We start from the raw sequence: 17,918 nt of genomic DNA, 5'->3' as shown, positions 1-17,918 counted from the left end.
ATAGTTAAGAGTCAATTTATTAGACTTACTAAGTTATGTAAGAAACCGGCACAGTTGGATGAACAGTCAGGAATTATGGAACGTCTTTTTACTGAAAGAGGTTATAACTGCTCCATGGTAAAAGATTTGAGAGATTCAATTTTAAATAAGTCTGAATCAGAAAATAGAAGTAAACAGATGTATGTTAGACAGAAGGGATTGGGTAATAGCAGTCATAATTCTAGAGTGACATTTATCACAAGATATACTAATGATAACAAAGAAATTATTAAAATAATGCGGAGAAATTGGCATGTACTTACAGTAGATTCTTCTATGGTCGGGACAGTGGGTGAGACACAGAGTTTTACCTATAGGAATAGTAAGAATTTAAAGAGGTTATTGTGCATGGATCATGGTCATATAGATGTGAGGCAGCCCCCTAGATGTTTCAAGACATTTGGTACCTTTCCATGTAGAAAATGTAATATGTGTAGGATGATAACTGATACTCAGGTATTTGTACATCCCACATTAGACTACAAATTTAAACCTAGGTTTTGTGCTTCTTGTGATGATGTCAACCTTATATATTTAGCTACTTGTGATCAGTGTCAGGCTTTTTATGTGAGTTTGACAACAAGGAGACTTAGGGATAGGATTTATAATCATGTCTATGACATCAGAAAGATGAACCAACAAAATGCCTTGGCTAAACATACTATGGCTAATGAAGGTCATAGTTTTAAGTTCAGGGTGTTACAATTAGTGACTCCTAACAGGAGAGGGGGGAATAATATGAACCATCTGGAGACGGTAGAACTCCGATGGATTTTTAAGCTACGAGCACATCAAGATCCAGGTATTAATCACTTTCTAACTATTAAACCTATACTTGAAGCACATAGACTAAAATAACCTTCTTAGTAGACAAAAGTTTTACAGAAGGTTAATGGAACATGGTAATGTTTAATCATGTATTTATTTAAATATATATTTTTGAAGGAAAACTGTCTTTAGTTACATATTAATTTACATATAAATAGTACTTATTTAAGTGCATATTTTAAGATTATGTTCGTTTTTATATTCTTCAGTATTTATATATATATATATATATATATATATTTATATATATATATATATATATATATATATATATATATATATATATATATATATTCTTTATTTTTATATCTGTTTTACATAGCTACATGTTTTGTGAACTAAGTAGTTCACATATATTAGTATATATTTATGCAGTATTTAGTTTTAAGAATAGGCAACTATAGGTGTAGGCTTTAGTTACTTGGCCATTGTAACTATATATATATATATATATATATATATATATATATATATATATATAAGTTATTATTGACACAAGCCTATATATATATTTTATTTTATATTACATTACATTATATTATGTAATTGTTTTTTATTGTTTAGTTGTTGAATGCTACATATCAAAAAGCATTGGTCTACATGGGTCTACAGAAGCTTCTTTAGAATTGTTTTTGAACTGATTGAATAATTGGTTAATTAGATAATTATACTGATGCAATAATTAAAGATTTTAAATTAGTTGCTTTATATAATATGAACTGTATGGAAGCTTTTTTGAGATCTGATGAAGCGTGCCTTGGAAGCACGTGAAAGCGCTTATCTTTTCTACTACATGTAATAAACCTTTTATTGTTTTTTCGTGGTGGTCTTTACTCGTTTTTTATATATACATGGTCGTTTTTGTTCCTCGAGTTGGACCTTTAGATAGCAGCGGTTTCTTCATTCTTTGCATATGTTAACTTTGTAATATGTAAGTTTGGTCCACTTTCATGGCTCCGATGTTCTGTTTGAAAAAATGTAAACCGTTTTTTTTTGGTTTACATTTCTGTATGCTTACACTATGCCTGCAGCACTTCATGAATCGCTATGTACTTTCATTTGCATGCTGCACTACTGCGCATGGGGTGATTAGTCTACATGCACCGAGAGCTGTGCATATCTGGCATACACTCGTAGTGCACGTGGAATCGGATCGTACCTGAATCGCTCGGCGGCCATATTTGGTGCTAGACCGCCTACGCTATGCCTGCACCTGGCGCAAGCTTCATGAATCCCAGGGAGAGTAGCAGAAAGTAAGCTGGGAGATGAGTAGTTTTGGTTCAGATCAGGATGTAGTACAATGTACCTGATGTTTGCAGTGACACAGACAGCTGAGAAGACAGAAATGAGGAAAGAAGCCACCTAGAGAAAACACATGAAAAGGTTTCAATAAAGCTGATGTGAGCAGTTCTACAATGGTTTGAAGTCCCAAAAGCATTGGTAAATAGTGCAGGCTAAGTAAAAGGACCAATAACACAAGTATAAACAATATTTGGACTCACAGAGGGATTCTCAGTGGGTGTGCATCAGGGATCAGCTCTGGGCCCACTGCTAACACTTACACTTGTGATGGACTACATCAGCAAACAGGTCAGAGGGGGAAGATTAACAAAGTTGCTGCACACAGACAACATACTACTATAAGTAGAATCTGAACAGGAAATTCGACAAATAATCAGGGGCAGGACTGCAAAACTGAAGGCACACAGGATGAAAGAGTACAGGTAAGACAGTTCTTTTGGCAGCAAATGGGGAAATCAGAAATAAGTGAAAATTGAACTAGAATGTAAAACAGTAGAAGAAGTTAACAGCTTCAAGTATCTAGGAGGGGTGGTTGAGAAGAATATTAGTCTGAACAAGGTCAGAACTAGAATCAAAGGGGCTGCAGCCAAGAGGCATTGAGTGTCAAAGGTAGTATGTGAAAGAAGAATGCCAAAGAAGCTATAAAGTAAAGTGTACAAAACATGAGGTGAGACCTGTACTATTATATTGTACAGAAACTTGGGCAGTGAAGGCAGAACAACTGAGGAAGCTAGAGGTGATGGAGATGAAGTGCATAGGGTGGGTGGTAGGATGCACACTGAAGGACAGATGAAGAAATGAGGACATCAGAGCAGAAGCCCATGTAGATCCAATTTCAGAGTAAGGTCAGAAAGAACAGATTATAGTGGTTCAGGCAAATTTGCAGGAAGTAGAGGATAATATGGTTAAAAAGATTTGAAGGGATAGGAAGAAGGCAGGAAGAAACAATGGCATCCAGCAAAGATGGATGTGTAAGAGAAGACCTGTGATAGTCAGACATGACCATCAAAAAGGTAGGAGAGTGGCACTGGTCATATATTGAGAGAAAGATGGATGGATGGCAATGGTTGATGTGACACCCTGCCCCTATGTAGAAAATTAGGAAAACGGGCTTGACCATGATGGTGCATGTATTTGAGTGCTTCAGTAGCTCCTGGCAATTGGACAGCAAGACCTACTTTCCACATAGGCAGCTGGTTGGTTTTGATAGAGGTGGCACTATTGTTTAAAGTGGAAAACCAAAAAGGAAACCTAAAAAATGCAACAAGCAAGAACTTAGGAAGTCAAATTATCTGAAATTCAAGCTCAATCTTGTGAAGATGGGAAGCTAGAAACTGTCCATATATGCTGATGTTGGCACCTGGTGTAAGTACAGACAGCAGTACATAAACAGCACTTAAAAGACAGATGCTGGACAAGTAAATTATCAGATGCACAATCCACACAGCAAAATATCCACAAGATAACTTACTCAGAATGGATATATTATGTGATGCCACTCTGGTTCACAGATACAAAATAAAGATACAAAGATCACAGTCTGATAACACAAATATTACCTTGGGTACAGATTATCTGACTGATAGAATAACAGCAAAAAAAACAAAAACATTACTGTCCTGCTAAATAGCAATGAGCATATACAGTGCACCATTACTTACCTTTTTGCAATCATTTTAACTGCCATGAATGCCATAATTGATTCACAACCAATTAAAGCCAGAATTATCCCATTATACAACACTGCCTGCTTCCTTGTCCATGCATACATATCCATTGTTAATGGTGTACTGATCCTAGAAAATGAAAAAAAAAATCTATCAAAATATTTTTTATTAAACATCTAACAACAAATAACGTCCGATAAAGAAAACATTATATGTTTTCCATACTCTGGAATAGACTTCCCATACATGTCAAGCAGAGCACCTCACTGGCCCTGTTCAAGAGAAATCTTGATGAGTGGATGGGAAATAGAACGTTCACCCCGGGGTCTCTGCAGTGGCTCTACTTGATAGAGGCACTGGGAACTAACATTGTGCGGCACGATGCTAGGGCATTTCTATGGGCTAGGCTTGTAACGGCTCCTGGGCCATTAGCCTAGTACACACCTATGAACCAACAATGAAGCAAAAGCAACAGAACACAAGAATTTACATTTTTCTGTATACATCTAAAATACAGAAAATATCTATGTATACATACAGAGTCTGTAGTTAGGTTCAAGATAGAAAGAAATGTGATCATTAAATAGTGCAGTTTAAGCAAGAGCTGAAAACAAAGAACACAGAAATAATATTGTGTTTATATTTGTATTTATATTGTGGGAGCTCATATGGTAAATATCAATTATATCTCAAAAAGTTTTCAAGACTACAATATCAGAAAAATCAATTTTAATATTTTTGCCAGACCAGAAATTTATTCTTAAAATTAAATACGTAAATATTCAATTTTGTGAAATATGTTCACCAATGCAAGGCATGGCTATAAAATAACCTTCACTGCTATATCAAGGACTAAATAACCTGGAATGCTGCAGAACTTATCAAACTGGAAATAATTTAAATAAACAAAATGCAAATTGTCAAGTCAAATGTTGCTTTGCCAAGACACACAGTAATTTAGTACTGCTAGTGTGCAATGTTTAGTCAAAGTACATAAACATCCTTAGGTCACTTCCAGAAAGAGTCAAGGATTCAAAACACTTATGTATACAGCATACAATATTATAAAATCTGGGCAGCATGGATGTCTGAAACTGTCAGTTTTCAAAAATTTTGATGACAAATATTTTTTCTTAAAACCCAGCTCAAACAAAAGCATTGAAAATGTTCATGTTTTCTATAGCCAATACAAAATGTCTTTTTAGCTGAAATATCTTATATAAAAATAAATATAGCAACTGTCTCACTCATGAAGTGGTAGGAAATACATCTATAAGGAAAATTTGTCAAAAGAATTCTGAAAAATGCTGAAATGATAATATGTATAGGGTTCAGAAAATTCATCTTATACTCAGAAATTGCTAAAACCAAAAGAAGTAGTTTTTGTGATTGTGGGAAATACAATTTGGTGTTGTTAACTTACTATTGGCTAATCTGAATCTCGTGGTGTTATCGTTGGTGTTAATAAGCACTTTCCTGCAGTAATCACCTCTGGCAGTCCGTGCATTGCAATGGAAGAGGTGCCACCCCCATTCATTCACACACACACACACACACACACACACACACACACACACACACACACACACACACTCCTCCATACCTCTTACCTTTCCCTGTGCTAATAGAACATCTCTGATGTAGCCTCTTATTCTTTTCCTGCTCCTTGTAAATCATGGATGACTACAATAAGTCAATAATGCCAGGCATTAGAGCTTCATGCTTCTTATTGTTCAGAAGCTCCACAGTGAATATAGACCTGTTGCTCTATTAACTGTTTAAGTTAGACAGAATAATATTTAAAAAGTCTTTCTGGTGTCATCAAGAGTTCTTCCCAACCTTGTCTGGGCATCCTAAGCACAGCCATTGATAAGTATGGCAGCCCCAAACTTGCAAATCTGTAAAAAGATTAAGAAGATTCAAACCCCATACACTCAGCTCATTAACAAATTAGAGCCTTCGTTCTTAGTGCCAGTAGAGGGTTTAGTGGCAGGTGTTGCATCATAACACATTTTCTGAACCATTACCTTATTTGTTCAGAAAATACATCATGATGCAAGACCTACTGTTCTATTAAATCCTCCATTTATGCCAATGACTGAAGCTCTGATTTGTTAGTATGTCGCTTTCTGTGCCAAGGGTACAGGATTTGACATCTTTGGTCTATTTTTTTTTTTAAGTACGTAGGGGTAATATTAAAGCATATTCCTATTGTCTAGTGTTGCCCCTCCATATGTGCTGCGTGATTTGTGCTGCAAAGCCTGTTGTTCTATTAATATTTTAAGCGAGATGAGGCAATATTTAATAATGTTTAATAGAATACTCCCTCATTATTACAGGATTTGCTCATTGGTCTAGGGGAATTTATAGGTAAGGTAGGTCACCCCCCCCCCCCACATACACAGTATATCAGTCTTCTCTCACCCAATCACACTTGTGGAGACATTCACCCTTTTAGAGAGACAGACAGACACACACACACACACACACACACACACACACACACACACACACACACACACTCACACATGCGGCCACATATAAACATGCCCCTTACATCACTAACTGCTAAACTCCCCAGCACTTACCTCTAACAAGATTTCACTCTTTGATAGTCAGGGGTGAATACAAAGTTTTGACTGAGTTAATTAACTTAGCTGGCCTTGCTACGTTATGCAGCTGAGGGATTCTCTGAATCACTCAGCTGAGTAAGTGTCTTACCATAAGTATTTCAGAGGGACAGCTCTTGGCTAATTATCATATGCCACTCCCTTGGAATGCCTTATTAGCATGTAGCTTGGCTGAGGAGATGGCACACCATGGTGACTCTACAGATGGTGTAGAATTAATATGGAGAGTCTGTCTCTGTATCAAAAAGGACTACTAGCAGTGGAAAAACAGCCATGTTATATCTTACCATTGGCAGTAGCCCTTTCTGAGTTCCAGGGAATGTTTATAACATGAACTGAAGGCTCATAACTTTAATCTCTCTCTTAATATTGCTTATCTGTACTTTCAATATATTCCAATTCTGGTTACTTCCTATACAAAAATAATGAAAATGTTTCTACTTTCTGTTGTAATAGATGCATTAAATAACAAATATGTGATTCATCGCCATTATCAGATGATCCTTGAAAGGGTCCATCAGCAGTTGAACGCATGGGTATGTCCATGTTATGCCCACTCTCATGGCTGTTTTTTAAATCTCAAGTTCCTGTTCTTGGGCATGCATCTTCCCAGCTCATGCCACTCAGCTTGACACAAGAGGTAAGTGGAGTGCACTACTACTACCCCTGATATTTACAGTCTGATGACACTGTGACTGGAGAGAGTATCACCTGAGAGAAACCATAATTACGTACAAGGTTTTCATACAAAGTTATAAACTTGAAACAGTTACAAAAAGCCTGTTGCCATGAAATAGTAGCTGGAACATCCAAAAGGGACCAAAGCACAAATAAAAATCATGCAGTGCATAGGTCTCTCTTGAAAATCAATAAATACAGCAGGTACACCTACACTTGATGCAACTTACTGCAAGGGGCCCTCTGCAGTGGGCCTGATCACTTGGGAATAATCTAATGCAATATACTTAACAAAAAGTGATTAGTAAGAGCAAGAAAGGAAGAAGTCATGATTTAGTGGAAGCAGCCTATAGCACCAAAGCGCCAAACGCCATTCTATTCCTGGAGTGAATATCCAGGATGTAGCACTCCATAAAAGCATCATCTTTATTAACTGTTTTAAAATACTTAAAAACTAAGACAATAAATAACATTGATGCAAGTTTAAAAAAATCTGTACAAAATCAAACATTAGGATGGCAGCCAAATAAATTATCTAAGAAGTCCACTAAAAATGTAAAATTCTAAACTGGCGATGAATGCCTGACAAATTCAAACCAGGCATCACATGCTGAGTGCACATTGAGTGGTAACAGGCAAACCACTTAAAGACAGTATCAGATAACCTATTGTTCATTTTCAAATGATAAATAAAGATCTTCACTCCATTTTGTCAAAGCCCAAGACATCAAGTACGGCCGAGGCTGAAGATTGTTATTGATTCCTCCAATTCAACAGGCCATGAATCACTGTACTAAGGGTCATTATCATACTGTGCTGAGATCTAAGAATCCAAGCAATGCATTAAACGATACATTTGCACATACACCACCTTCATAGTAAAATAAACATTTAAGAAATGGACAATGATTCTCCAAAATATTCACAACTGATGTTTTTTCAGGAATAGGGTAAGCAAACCTCTTTTAGTAAAGATGTAAACACCCCAGTCTACAAGAAATGGTGAACAACTGGACCTAGTGGTTCAAGACAAATGTTTACTAGCTATGCATAGACAGCACCCAAGACACAACTGGTTGAATACTTAACTAAAAAAAATCCTTAATCTTGCTGTGATCAACATAATCTACCTCTGCCTAGTAAAAGTCCAAATCACCTGCCGCCATGCTCAATGGGCATATCCTGTAGAACTGAGCTCTTAACTGCAAAAGTCATGCAGCTTTTCCAAAGTTATCAGAAAATTAAAAAAATCCCTGAGTTGTCATAGAGGCTAGCCTACACATGTCAACTAGCCTAATGCAGCTGAATGATTTAGACATTGCATTAACTTCATTAGGCACAAAATAAGCCTTCTTCTAGAAGATCTCTACCTGGTATAAGGCACAGTGTTCATCCAGAATATGCTTATCCTTGAGAAGGCAAGTCTGACCCATCTTCATTCCAACCTCTGACTAATCTGCATAAAAGCCTCAGTTTGTGATATTCCGTGGTTCATGGTGTGCTGCAGTCCTAGGGTGCACACTTGCAGAGGTGTCAATACTCAAAGCAACAGTAACAACAGTATTTTATGCCAACGCTAATAAATCTGTATGACTGCAAAACAGTCACTCCTCACTCTCCCATGTTAATTTCTCCAAGTTTTGGGGGTTTCTAATATCATGAAGTGATTGGACCTCATACCTAAGTCAGGGTATGATTAGGGTTCATGAAATTAGTATTGTTTTAGTCTTTGATGTTAGCCAAGAATGCTCTTCTCAGCACCCGCAGTGTGCCCAGAACTGTCTGCTTCTATAATGCATATGGAGTGACATGTATTGGTAGTATATCCAAGTATGACTGAAAATTCTTTTTTTATTAGACCTATTGCTCCTGCTACTATTGGAACTGTCTGGGTATCTTTCTCCCACATTGTTCTAATTTCTGCCTGCAAATCCTGATATTCTATGACTCTGTGTCTCCCTCTTTATGTAAAATGCTGTAATCACTAGGTGTAGCAATTTCAATGATCAATGCTACCTTTGTCTTTTTTCATGGACTAATCTATCTGTTTTTTTTTTCGCATCACAATATATTTATGCCTTTTCCACATTTCTTTCTTTCTCATCTAATCCTTCTCCTTATATTCTTTCTTTTATTTTTTTGCATATTCAGTTGCTATCTGATGTTGTCTATTTCTCGTTTGATTTCCATTTCCTCTTGAAACCAGAATGCTTCTGCTAAACTAAGTATAGAGGTTATCTTAGACCCCCCCCCCATTTTTTAAAACTTTCACTGTGTTTGGATCTGATGAGGTCAGCAGATATGTATGTAGTGTCACCCCACTAGTGATGTCTACTGGGAGAGGCTACACTGGTATCAAGGGAATGCCACCTACAGAGTAGTGATGGAGACTCACTAACACTGGAAGTGGTATGACAAGGGTCTGAGACAAGGACTAGATTCAAGAAAGAACTGTTACTTTTGCAGCCAATGACAGCCAACAACTTCCTAAGACTGCAATAATTTATCTGAGCTTTATTAAAAGAGACAGTGATATCTGAAATTTGCTGTTACATCTTTCAAGTATTTCTTGAAGGCAGTTTTGTCTCCATGCACTCAGTATGTGTATGTGTATGGGGGGGGTGCCCCCACACCATTACTACTTGTATATACCAACTCCAAGATCACTGTACCTCTGAGGATGAAGGAATACCCCAAGTTATCCAAGTCTTGGATTCCATATATGTTCCCCATAATCACACAATCTTTTTCTGTTCCAAACTCATTGTCATCAGTCTTTCAAAGGGCACCCAACAGCCAACCATCTATTATACTGCAAGATAATGGGTTGGTGAACACAGTCAACGCTATCATCCCCAACAACTGTAACAGAGTATGAACTTGAAACTACCACTGAGGCACCATCTTGGAAGCCAGACCTTTAAATTACCATGTCATCCATCAGGAAAGAAAGGTACACCTCTAAACAGCAGAATCATGTAGCTCTAACAAACATATTTACTCCAAATGCCATTCAGTGGAATACAAATTGCTGTAAACCACTTTCAGAGACAAAGAAACAAAGCTTTCACAGGAAGCAAATCTCCTTAAACCATGCAATGTATGGGAGACCATCAACTTCATGGTCATACAACAGTAGAGAGAAATGCATCCTCCATAACTGTTGAAAGTGGTTTTCAGTGATTGTATTTTACCGAAAGGCATTTGGAGTAAATGTGTTTGGCAGACTGACTAGCTCCCTGAAGAGCATCCAGAATCACTGTGATAAATGACAAATTATGACTTGTAATGACTGTAACAAGGGCAAGATCTGTACTAGGTAAGAACCTACACATTTTTGTTTGGGGGATACTAGTAACCAGCAATCCAGATAAAGGAATATCAGAAGGTCACACTTTCTGTAACACACCGCTACTACCAAAATCCAACATTCTGTTGATGACCGGGGGGGGGGGGGGGGCTAAAGAGCAACGCTTTCCAAAAGTGCTGTTAGCCCAATGCAAAAACTTGGGATACCTCTTGTGAAGTTCACAAACACTGATATACCAACAGATACCCAACATATATAGTTACATTAACCAAAGCTTTGTAAGAGAAGGGGGCAGCAAGATTTGAAGTGATTTGATGAATGAACCTGATATGATTCATAACTGGTTTAAATCCAACACACACACACACACACACACACACACACACACACACACACACACACACACACACACACACACACACACACACACACACACACACCTGATGCCTTAAAGACTAGGAACAGATGGAAGTAATACAATATCAACTGTCCCCTCTTTTTATAGCAGCCCCAGTACCAAGAAAGGATGAATGAATAAAAAGAAAACCACTGGTTTAAAGGGAAAAATTAGCTGTTAAGGCACTTTAGCGTACATCAAACTTGTATTCCATGCTTTCATCAAACAAAAAAATGACTTCATCAGAAATAATTACAACCTCTAAAACCACTTTATAAACACATCTAAAATGTTCAACAACCAGTCATTTAAAAAAAATAGTCAATGCAGCAACGAATAAATGATCATAGTGCCTATTTAACCCCTTATTTAATTGTTGGTCTGCATTCACTAAGAAAACATTTGATATTGACGGTCTCATTGAGACCAGGCAGCTGATCAGGCCCCAGTCTTATTTGCCATTCATTTTTTCTTCTTTCAACATAATTTTTATAATTTCCACCCCTTATATCCATAGGAACTTGTTCTAATACAGCAAACAAAAATGTATATTTGTTACAAGAGACAGTATGTTTATGCAAAGCATCTTTATTATCTTTTACTTTAATATCACATATCTTCTTCTTCTCTTTCAGCTGTTCCCATTAGGGGGTCGCCACAGCAGATCATCTGTTTCCATTTCTTCCTGCCCTCTGCTTCTTGCTCTGTCGCACCAACCACCTGTATGTCCTCTCTCACCACATCCATAAACATTACCTTAGGCCTTCCTCTTTTTCTCTTACCTGGCAGCTCCATCCTTAGCATCTTTTTCCCAATATACCCAGCATCCCTCCTCAGCACATGTCCAAACCAATGCAATTTTGCTTCTCTGTCTCCAAACCATCCAACCTGAGCTGACCCTCTAATATACTGATTCCTAATCCTGTACATCCTTGTCAAACCCAGTGCAAATCTTAACATCTTTAACTCTGCCACTTCCAGCTCTGACTCCTGCCTTTTTGTCAAAGCCACCATCTCTAACCCATACAACATAGCTGGTCTCACTACCCTCTTGGAGACCTTCCCTTTCACTCTTACTGGTACCAGTCTGTCACAAATCACTCCTGACACTCTTCTCCACCCATTCAACCTTGCCTGTACTCTCTTCTTCACCTCTCTTCCACACTCACCATTACTCTAAACTGTTGATCCCAAGTACTTAAAACTCATCCACCTTCGCCAACTCTACTCCCTGCATCCTCACCATTCCTCTATCCTCCCTCTCATTCACACACATATATTCTGTATTAGTCCTGCTGACCTTCATTCCTCTCCTCTCTAGAGCATATCTCCACCTCTCCAGGGTCTCCTCAACCTAGTCCCTACTCTCACTACAGATCACAATGTCATCTGCAAACATCATAGTCCATGGGGCCTCCTGTCTGATCTCGTCTGTCAACCTTTGCCCATCACCATTGCAAATAAGAAAGGACTCAGAGCTGATCCTGGATGTAATCCTACCTTCATCTTAAACTCATCTGTCACTCCCACTCCAGACCTCACCACTGTCACACTACCCTTGTACATATCCTGTACCACTCTTACATACTTCTCTGCCATCCTGACTTCCTCATACAATACCACAACTCCTCTCTAGGCACCCTATCATATCACACATATGTTCTTTAATTCTAATAGCTAGGCTTCTGGTAGTCATACCAAACATGGACACCCTGAACAAACCGCAATATAAACAATACCCTTAAGAAGGACAATTAAATCTATCTGGTATTTTGATGCTTTGTCTAAACATACCATCTCTTATGACAAAAATAATACATTTTTGTTTGCTGTATTAAAACAAGTGCCTATGGATATGAGGGGTGAAAATTATAAAAATTATACTGAAAGAAGAGAAACTAAAGGGCAAATAAGACTTGGGGCTGATCAGCTGCTTGGTGTCAATGAGACTGTCAATATCAAATGTTTTCTTACTGAACACAGACTAACAGTTAAATAAAGGTTAAATAGGCACTATAATAATTTATTCACTGATGTATTAACTAAGTTTATTTTTTTAAAGTGATTGGTTGTTGAACATTTTAGATGTTTTCATAAAGTGTTTTTTAGAGGTTGTAAAAATTTCTGATGAAGTAAATTTTTCATTTGATGAAAGCGTGGAATAAAAGTTTTGCACACTGAAGTTCCTTAGCAGCATATTTTTCCTTTAAACCAGTTGTTTTCTTTTTGTTTGTTTGTTGTGTATCACTTGGTCAGCAACTTTTTTTTAAAGGATGAATGAAACCAGACTCTCAGCTCCTCCAACACTAACTGGCCAGTCAGACAAAGGCATGTAGGAAGAAAATCAAAAAATATGTGAATGATTTCTTTGAAAATGACCAAGACCAAGACTCATTTGTTTTAGACTATGCTTCCCCAAGCTGGGGCAAACAAAGAAATCTGGTCTCTTATCAGTAGCACCTGAAGATGGAAGTGTACAAATCTCCTGGGGTGTCTGTGTATTTTGATATGGCAGTATGCATCCTGTAGCTCTATAGAGCACATCCAATCATCTGTCCCTAAAAAAGGCAGGATGAATTGAACCGTGACCTTCTGAAACTGACTTTCACAAACTTGATTTAGATTGCTGAGATCCAAAACTGGTCTTGAGTAAGTTCCAGATCCTTGCTGGTCTGGTGGGACCATTTGGATCACTCTTGTCTAGCAGCTTCTGTATTCCTGTAGATGAAGCTTTCCTCTGACTGGTGGAACGTCAGGAATTATTTTGTTGTGTTTTTGGGGAAAAACAGAAAATTATATGTAATGACCACTGGATATAATATTCTGCACCCCAAAAACTTTGGTACTGGCTATCCAGGTTTGAGGGTTCAGGGACAGCTGTCCCCTGACTGCCTCCAGAGTACAGCAGTCAGGTAATTCTTCAGGGACTCTGACAGGGCTTCTCTGAGTAGGGAGCTCTGAAGCCCTGGTGTTGAGGCTACCTCTGACATGAGGGCAGCAGCTCCTATAGAATTCCAACCTCTGTTGTGAGGGGATCTTTTTCCATAGGAGTCTTGAGAAGAACCTTGTGACTTTCTCAACCACAATTTTCTGCCACCTCTCTGGTTCTGAGAAAAGGTCCTCTGTGGGGTAGAAAAATGGGTTACCTCTGCAGAAAGGGACTTTACATCTTGCTTGCCTTTTTCACCTTGGGGCCAAAAAAGGTGGATCCATCAAAAGAGCCACTGATGAACAAAGACTTAAAGGGCTCTGCAATGTCACAGAGGCGTATCCAGGCATGGCATCTAATGGTTAAGCCAGAACCTGCTGCTCTAGCAGCTCCCTCTAAGGCATGGGAGCTCAATCTCATGGAAGCACTGGATAAAGACCAGAGGGTGGCCAGTTGCAAAGAAACTCCATGACATCCAGGTCCTTCCAAGTCTGGCAGGAGATGAGGTCTACCTTCTCATCCACCAAGGGGACTACCCAACATGTAGCTGAGATGGCACTGAAAGCCTCAAGGAACACTGACTCCTCTTGGGAAGCAGGGTCAAAAGACCAACCTCCATTCTGTTTCAAAAGTTTGAATATCTCTCCGAATTAAACATCCACAAAGGGGAGACCCTTCCCCTTCATCAAAGTCAGTGTCTTCAGTTAATTCTTGTGGAGAGTCCAGGTATCTCCTTTAACATGTCCATTTCCAAAGGGGAGTTTCAGTAGGAGGGTCTGGAGAGGATTCAGAAGTGCCAGCAGTGTCCTGAATGAGAACAGTCTTGAGGCTTGACCGAATGAACTAGCTGTCCAAATGGGACAGGAGGAAGACACCCAGCTTCCACAGTAGGCAGTTGAGTGTAGGGTGGACCCAAGGGGGTAAAGATGTCCTTTGCATCAAAGATTAAAAAGCTCTCTTTATACTACCTTGAAAGCTGAAACTATGGGGGACCTCAGACATGCCTCCATTTGATCTGAAGAAGCCTGTGAGGGCCGAAACCCTGTTCCCCCAGCTCCATCCTTGAAGGACAGATCAGAGCTGAGCTGTCTAACACTAAAGCTCTGGGAAGGTGGGACAGCTTTGAAAGCATCAAAGTCGATCCCAGTCCCCTGAATCCAGTGCAGACATTACAGCCCTGAGATCCTTCGGGATCTAACAAGGTTGGACCCGTATGGGTCAGAGAAAGTGTCTGAGTCAAAGAAAGACAATTCTTTGGCTCAGACACAGACATACTTGGAAGTCTTGGGTCCGATATCTCCAAAACCACAAGATGTATTAAAGCAGGAGTTAAAGCTTGGGGTTGTGTGGGGGAAAGGCTCAAAGGTCCAGTGGATCACAGAGACAGTAATAATCCTAAATGAATCTGAGTTCTGAGAAATTTCTCATCATCTTACTCACATCTGCTTCTGATAGGCTCCTGGATGACTAGAGGGAAGACAAAGTCGATGGTGGATGGGAAGCTGTTCAATATGTGTCCTGAAGGAATGGAGAATGAAGTCTTGAAGGCACTGGTTCAGGTGAAAACCTAGGTGACTTGGAGGACAAGGATCTAGTCAGATCCAACAGAGAGGATGGATTCGATGGTTTAGTTTTAGTCACAGCTGAGCTCTTGGAGGTGGACAGATCTGACATTTTAGAGATTTTCTAGGGTGGAGCTGAGCTTGAAGAGGTTGAGGGAGGAAACCAGTCAGAAGAGCTCTTCCTTGAATCTTTAGGTTTATCTGCAGCTTCTCCTGAAGATTATTTGGAGGAGGATGGAGTTCCAGAGACAGACAAAGCAGAGAAGGGAAGGAGACGTTTCAAGAGTAATTCATTTTTCCTCTCAACCAAAGCCTTGTTATGGAAGCTAGATGCCCTGATCCCAGGCAATACACGCATTGAGAATGGCTGTCAGAGACTGGGATTTTGTGTTTGCAAGCAGAACATTTTTTAAAATCGACATTGTAAACAACAAGCTAAAGAAAATACCAACAATGGTAAGAACAAATATCTAATTATAAGTAAGAGAAATACCAACAATGATTAGAAATAAGAAGTACCAGAGAAGTAGCAAATATCAAACCCAAGGACTTAAGGCCCAAAAGCCAAATCCAACAAGAAGTTTTAAGTAAATAAATCATTTTTTTTAATACAGAGGAGAAAAAGAAAAGATTTTTTCTAAAGAATAGAAAGAAATATTGAAAACGATACAGAAGTATTGAAAAATTTGCAATTATCTAATTTAACCTGCTCGAGCTCTTATCACTGAAGCAGCAAATGAGATCTGAGGTATCTCAGGAGTAGACAGGGGATAATGGGTAAGGTAAGGAGCTTCAGCTATGGAGCATAAAATCTATCCAGTGGCTGATGATAGATCCGATGTCAAATCTGAAACCCATCAGCTGAGGACCAGAAAAGAAGAGACAACATCAGATCTAACATTTCCAACACAAATGTGGCAAGCAGAGAATTGTGGCCCTGATCTGACAACTACCATTTTGAGATGTTTTCTGTTATCCAGTGCCCTTCACAGCAAAATACCAGAAAGAATGTAGAGCATAGATATCTCCTTGTCTAAAATCCAGCGCGTAAACAAAAGACTTTTGCACAACAGTTTGCTGATCTGCTCAATGGTGTAATGGCAGGTCACTCAAACTGGCGTGAATTGGGTCAGTTAAATATCTGAAGATAGCAACAAAATCACTGAACTATGTAAAAGAAATTTCTTTATATTATCAAAAGTTGCAGAAGTAAAAGTATAATAGCAGCTCTCATTTGGGGCTCAAACACAAGATCTCCAGCATACTGTACTGGTGTGACTGTCAGTGGACCAACAAGAGCCTCTGGACAGATTCTTTACGAGCTTTAACCTTACAGCTAGGAATCTCCCATAATGGAGAACAAGATCAAACCACACAAAACACACACGGCACAAAAGTACAAGGAAAGCCCTTTGATCAGGCACTATTAAAATCATAGAAGTGAAAGGATAGTATTAACTATCCACTGGGAGTCAAACCAAAGAATTTCAGTCTCACCACTGGATCAACAATGAATCCACCTAATTTAGACTGGTGGAGTATTGTAAGGTGAACAAGCCTATTATATGTTTTATCATATTGGTGGAGTATTACACAGTATACCAGTCAGAAATCTCATAAGAAAGCAAAGTTCTTGTCCTATGAGATTTTTGTAGCAGCTAATCAACCTGACAACCAATCTGTAATGTGGATTGGCTGCACAGTCTTACCTGCATCATCATGAAGTTGAAAGCTTCCTCATCCTCAGCTTGAAAGGAAGTAGCATACTTTTTTTTTACTAAAAAGGCAGACACATTAGAAACCATTTCCTCCTAGTTGCTTCCAAAATACTTAATGACGTTCTGGTCATGCAGTCTCCTTACTACTACTCGTCTAAGGCTAAACAGGCTTCAAATAATGTATGAAACTATGAACAAACTAACAACAAGGACAACATTCAAATGATTGCATCTGTTCATCCCTTCTACTATGGCATGGATGCAGAACTATCTATAATGTTGAGTTTCACTTTAACATTTGGTTCTTGCTGTGATGGCCAGTGAGAGGCAGTCACTAATAACAGGAATGAATTTACACAGCATTTCAAATGAATCTCTCTGCATCAAACACAATTTTCTCCAAGAGCACACAGGGAACATGCTCCACTGGGCCTGGACTCTGTCTCTCCAGATCCCAAACAAGACCCACCTTGGAGCACTGTGCCACACACACACACACACACACACACACACCTGGGAAAGGCTGATGCAGATTCACCAGCTGTGCCCCCTTTCTCCAGACTACAAGGTAGATTGCTACAGTCACATACTCCAAGGCTCTTAGAAAGGGTAACCAATTTTACTGTGTCAAATTAATACTGATATAAATGTTAGACTGCGACCAAAGCAGTAAGGCTTAATGAAGCAGCTACAGTGTCACTGAAATAAGCATAAGTACTCTCAAGTTGTTAAACATATTCGTTAAAAGACCAGCCACAATAAAAAGGTATAAAATATTTAATAGATAATAAAATAGAAAACAGGAGAATATTTATTATTTAGTTACAGTAAACAGTTTTTCAGTCACAGGAAATATAA

The 17,918-nt window shown here is 38.7% G+C and overlaps 1 protein-coding gene across 1 annotated transcript in view; it reads right to left on the bottom strand.

Annotated features, from left to right (window-relative positions):
* Positions 1-17,918, bottom strand: part of MFSD8 (major facilitator superfamily domain containing 8) — a 626,971-nt gene that overhangs the window by 255,526 nt on the left and 353,527 nt on the right. Inside the window, exon 9 of the mRNA XM_044061750.1 lies at positions 3,831-3,965. Within this exon, the coding sequence (XP_043917685.1) occupies positions 3,831-3,965 (135 nt within the window). The remainder of the gene's footprint in view (positions 1-3,830; positions 3,966-17,918) is intronic.

Source organism: Protopterus annectens, chromosome 2.part0 (genome assembly GCF_019279795.1).
Source record: "Protopterus annectens isolate FY-2018-M chromosome 2.part0, PAN1.0, whole genome shotgun sequence".
In the NCBI taxonomy this organism is placed as follows: domain Eukaryota; kingdom Metazoa; phylum Chordata; order Ceratodontiformes; family Protopteridae; genus Protopterus; species Protopterus annectens.
The sequence above is the reverse complement of the archived record's forward strand: the minus strand, read 5'-3'. Positions and strand labels throughout refer to the sequence as shown.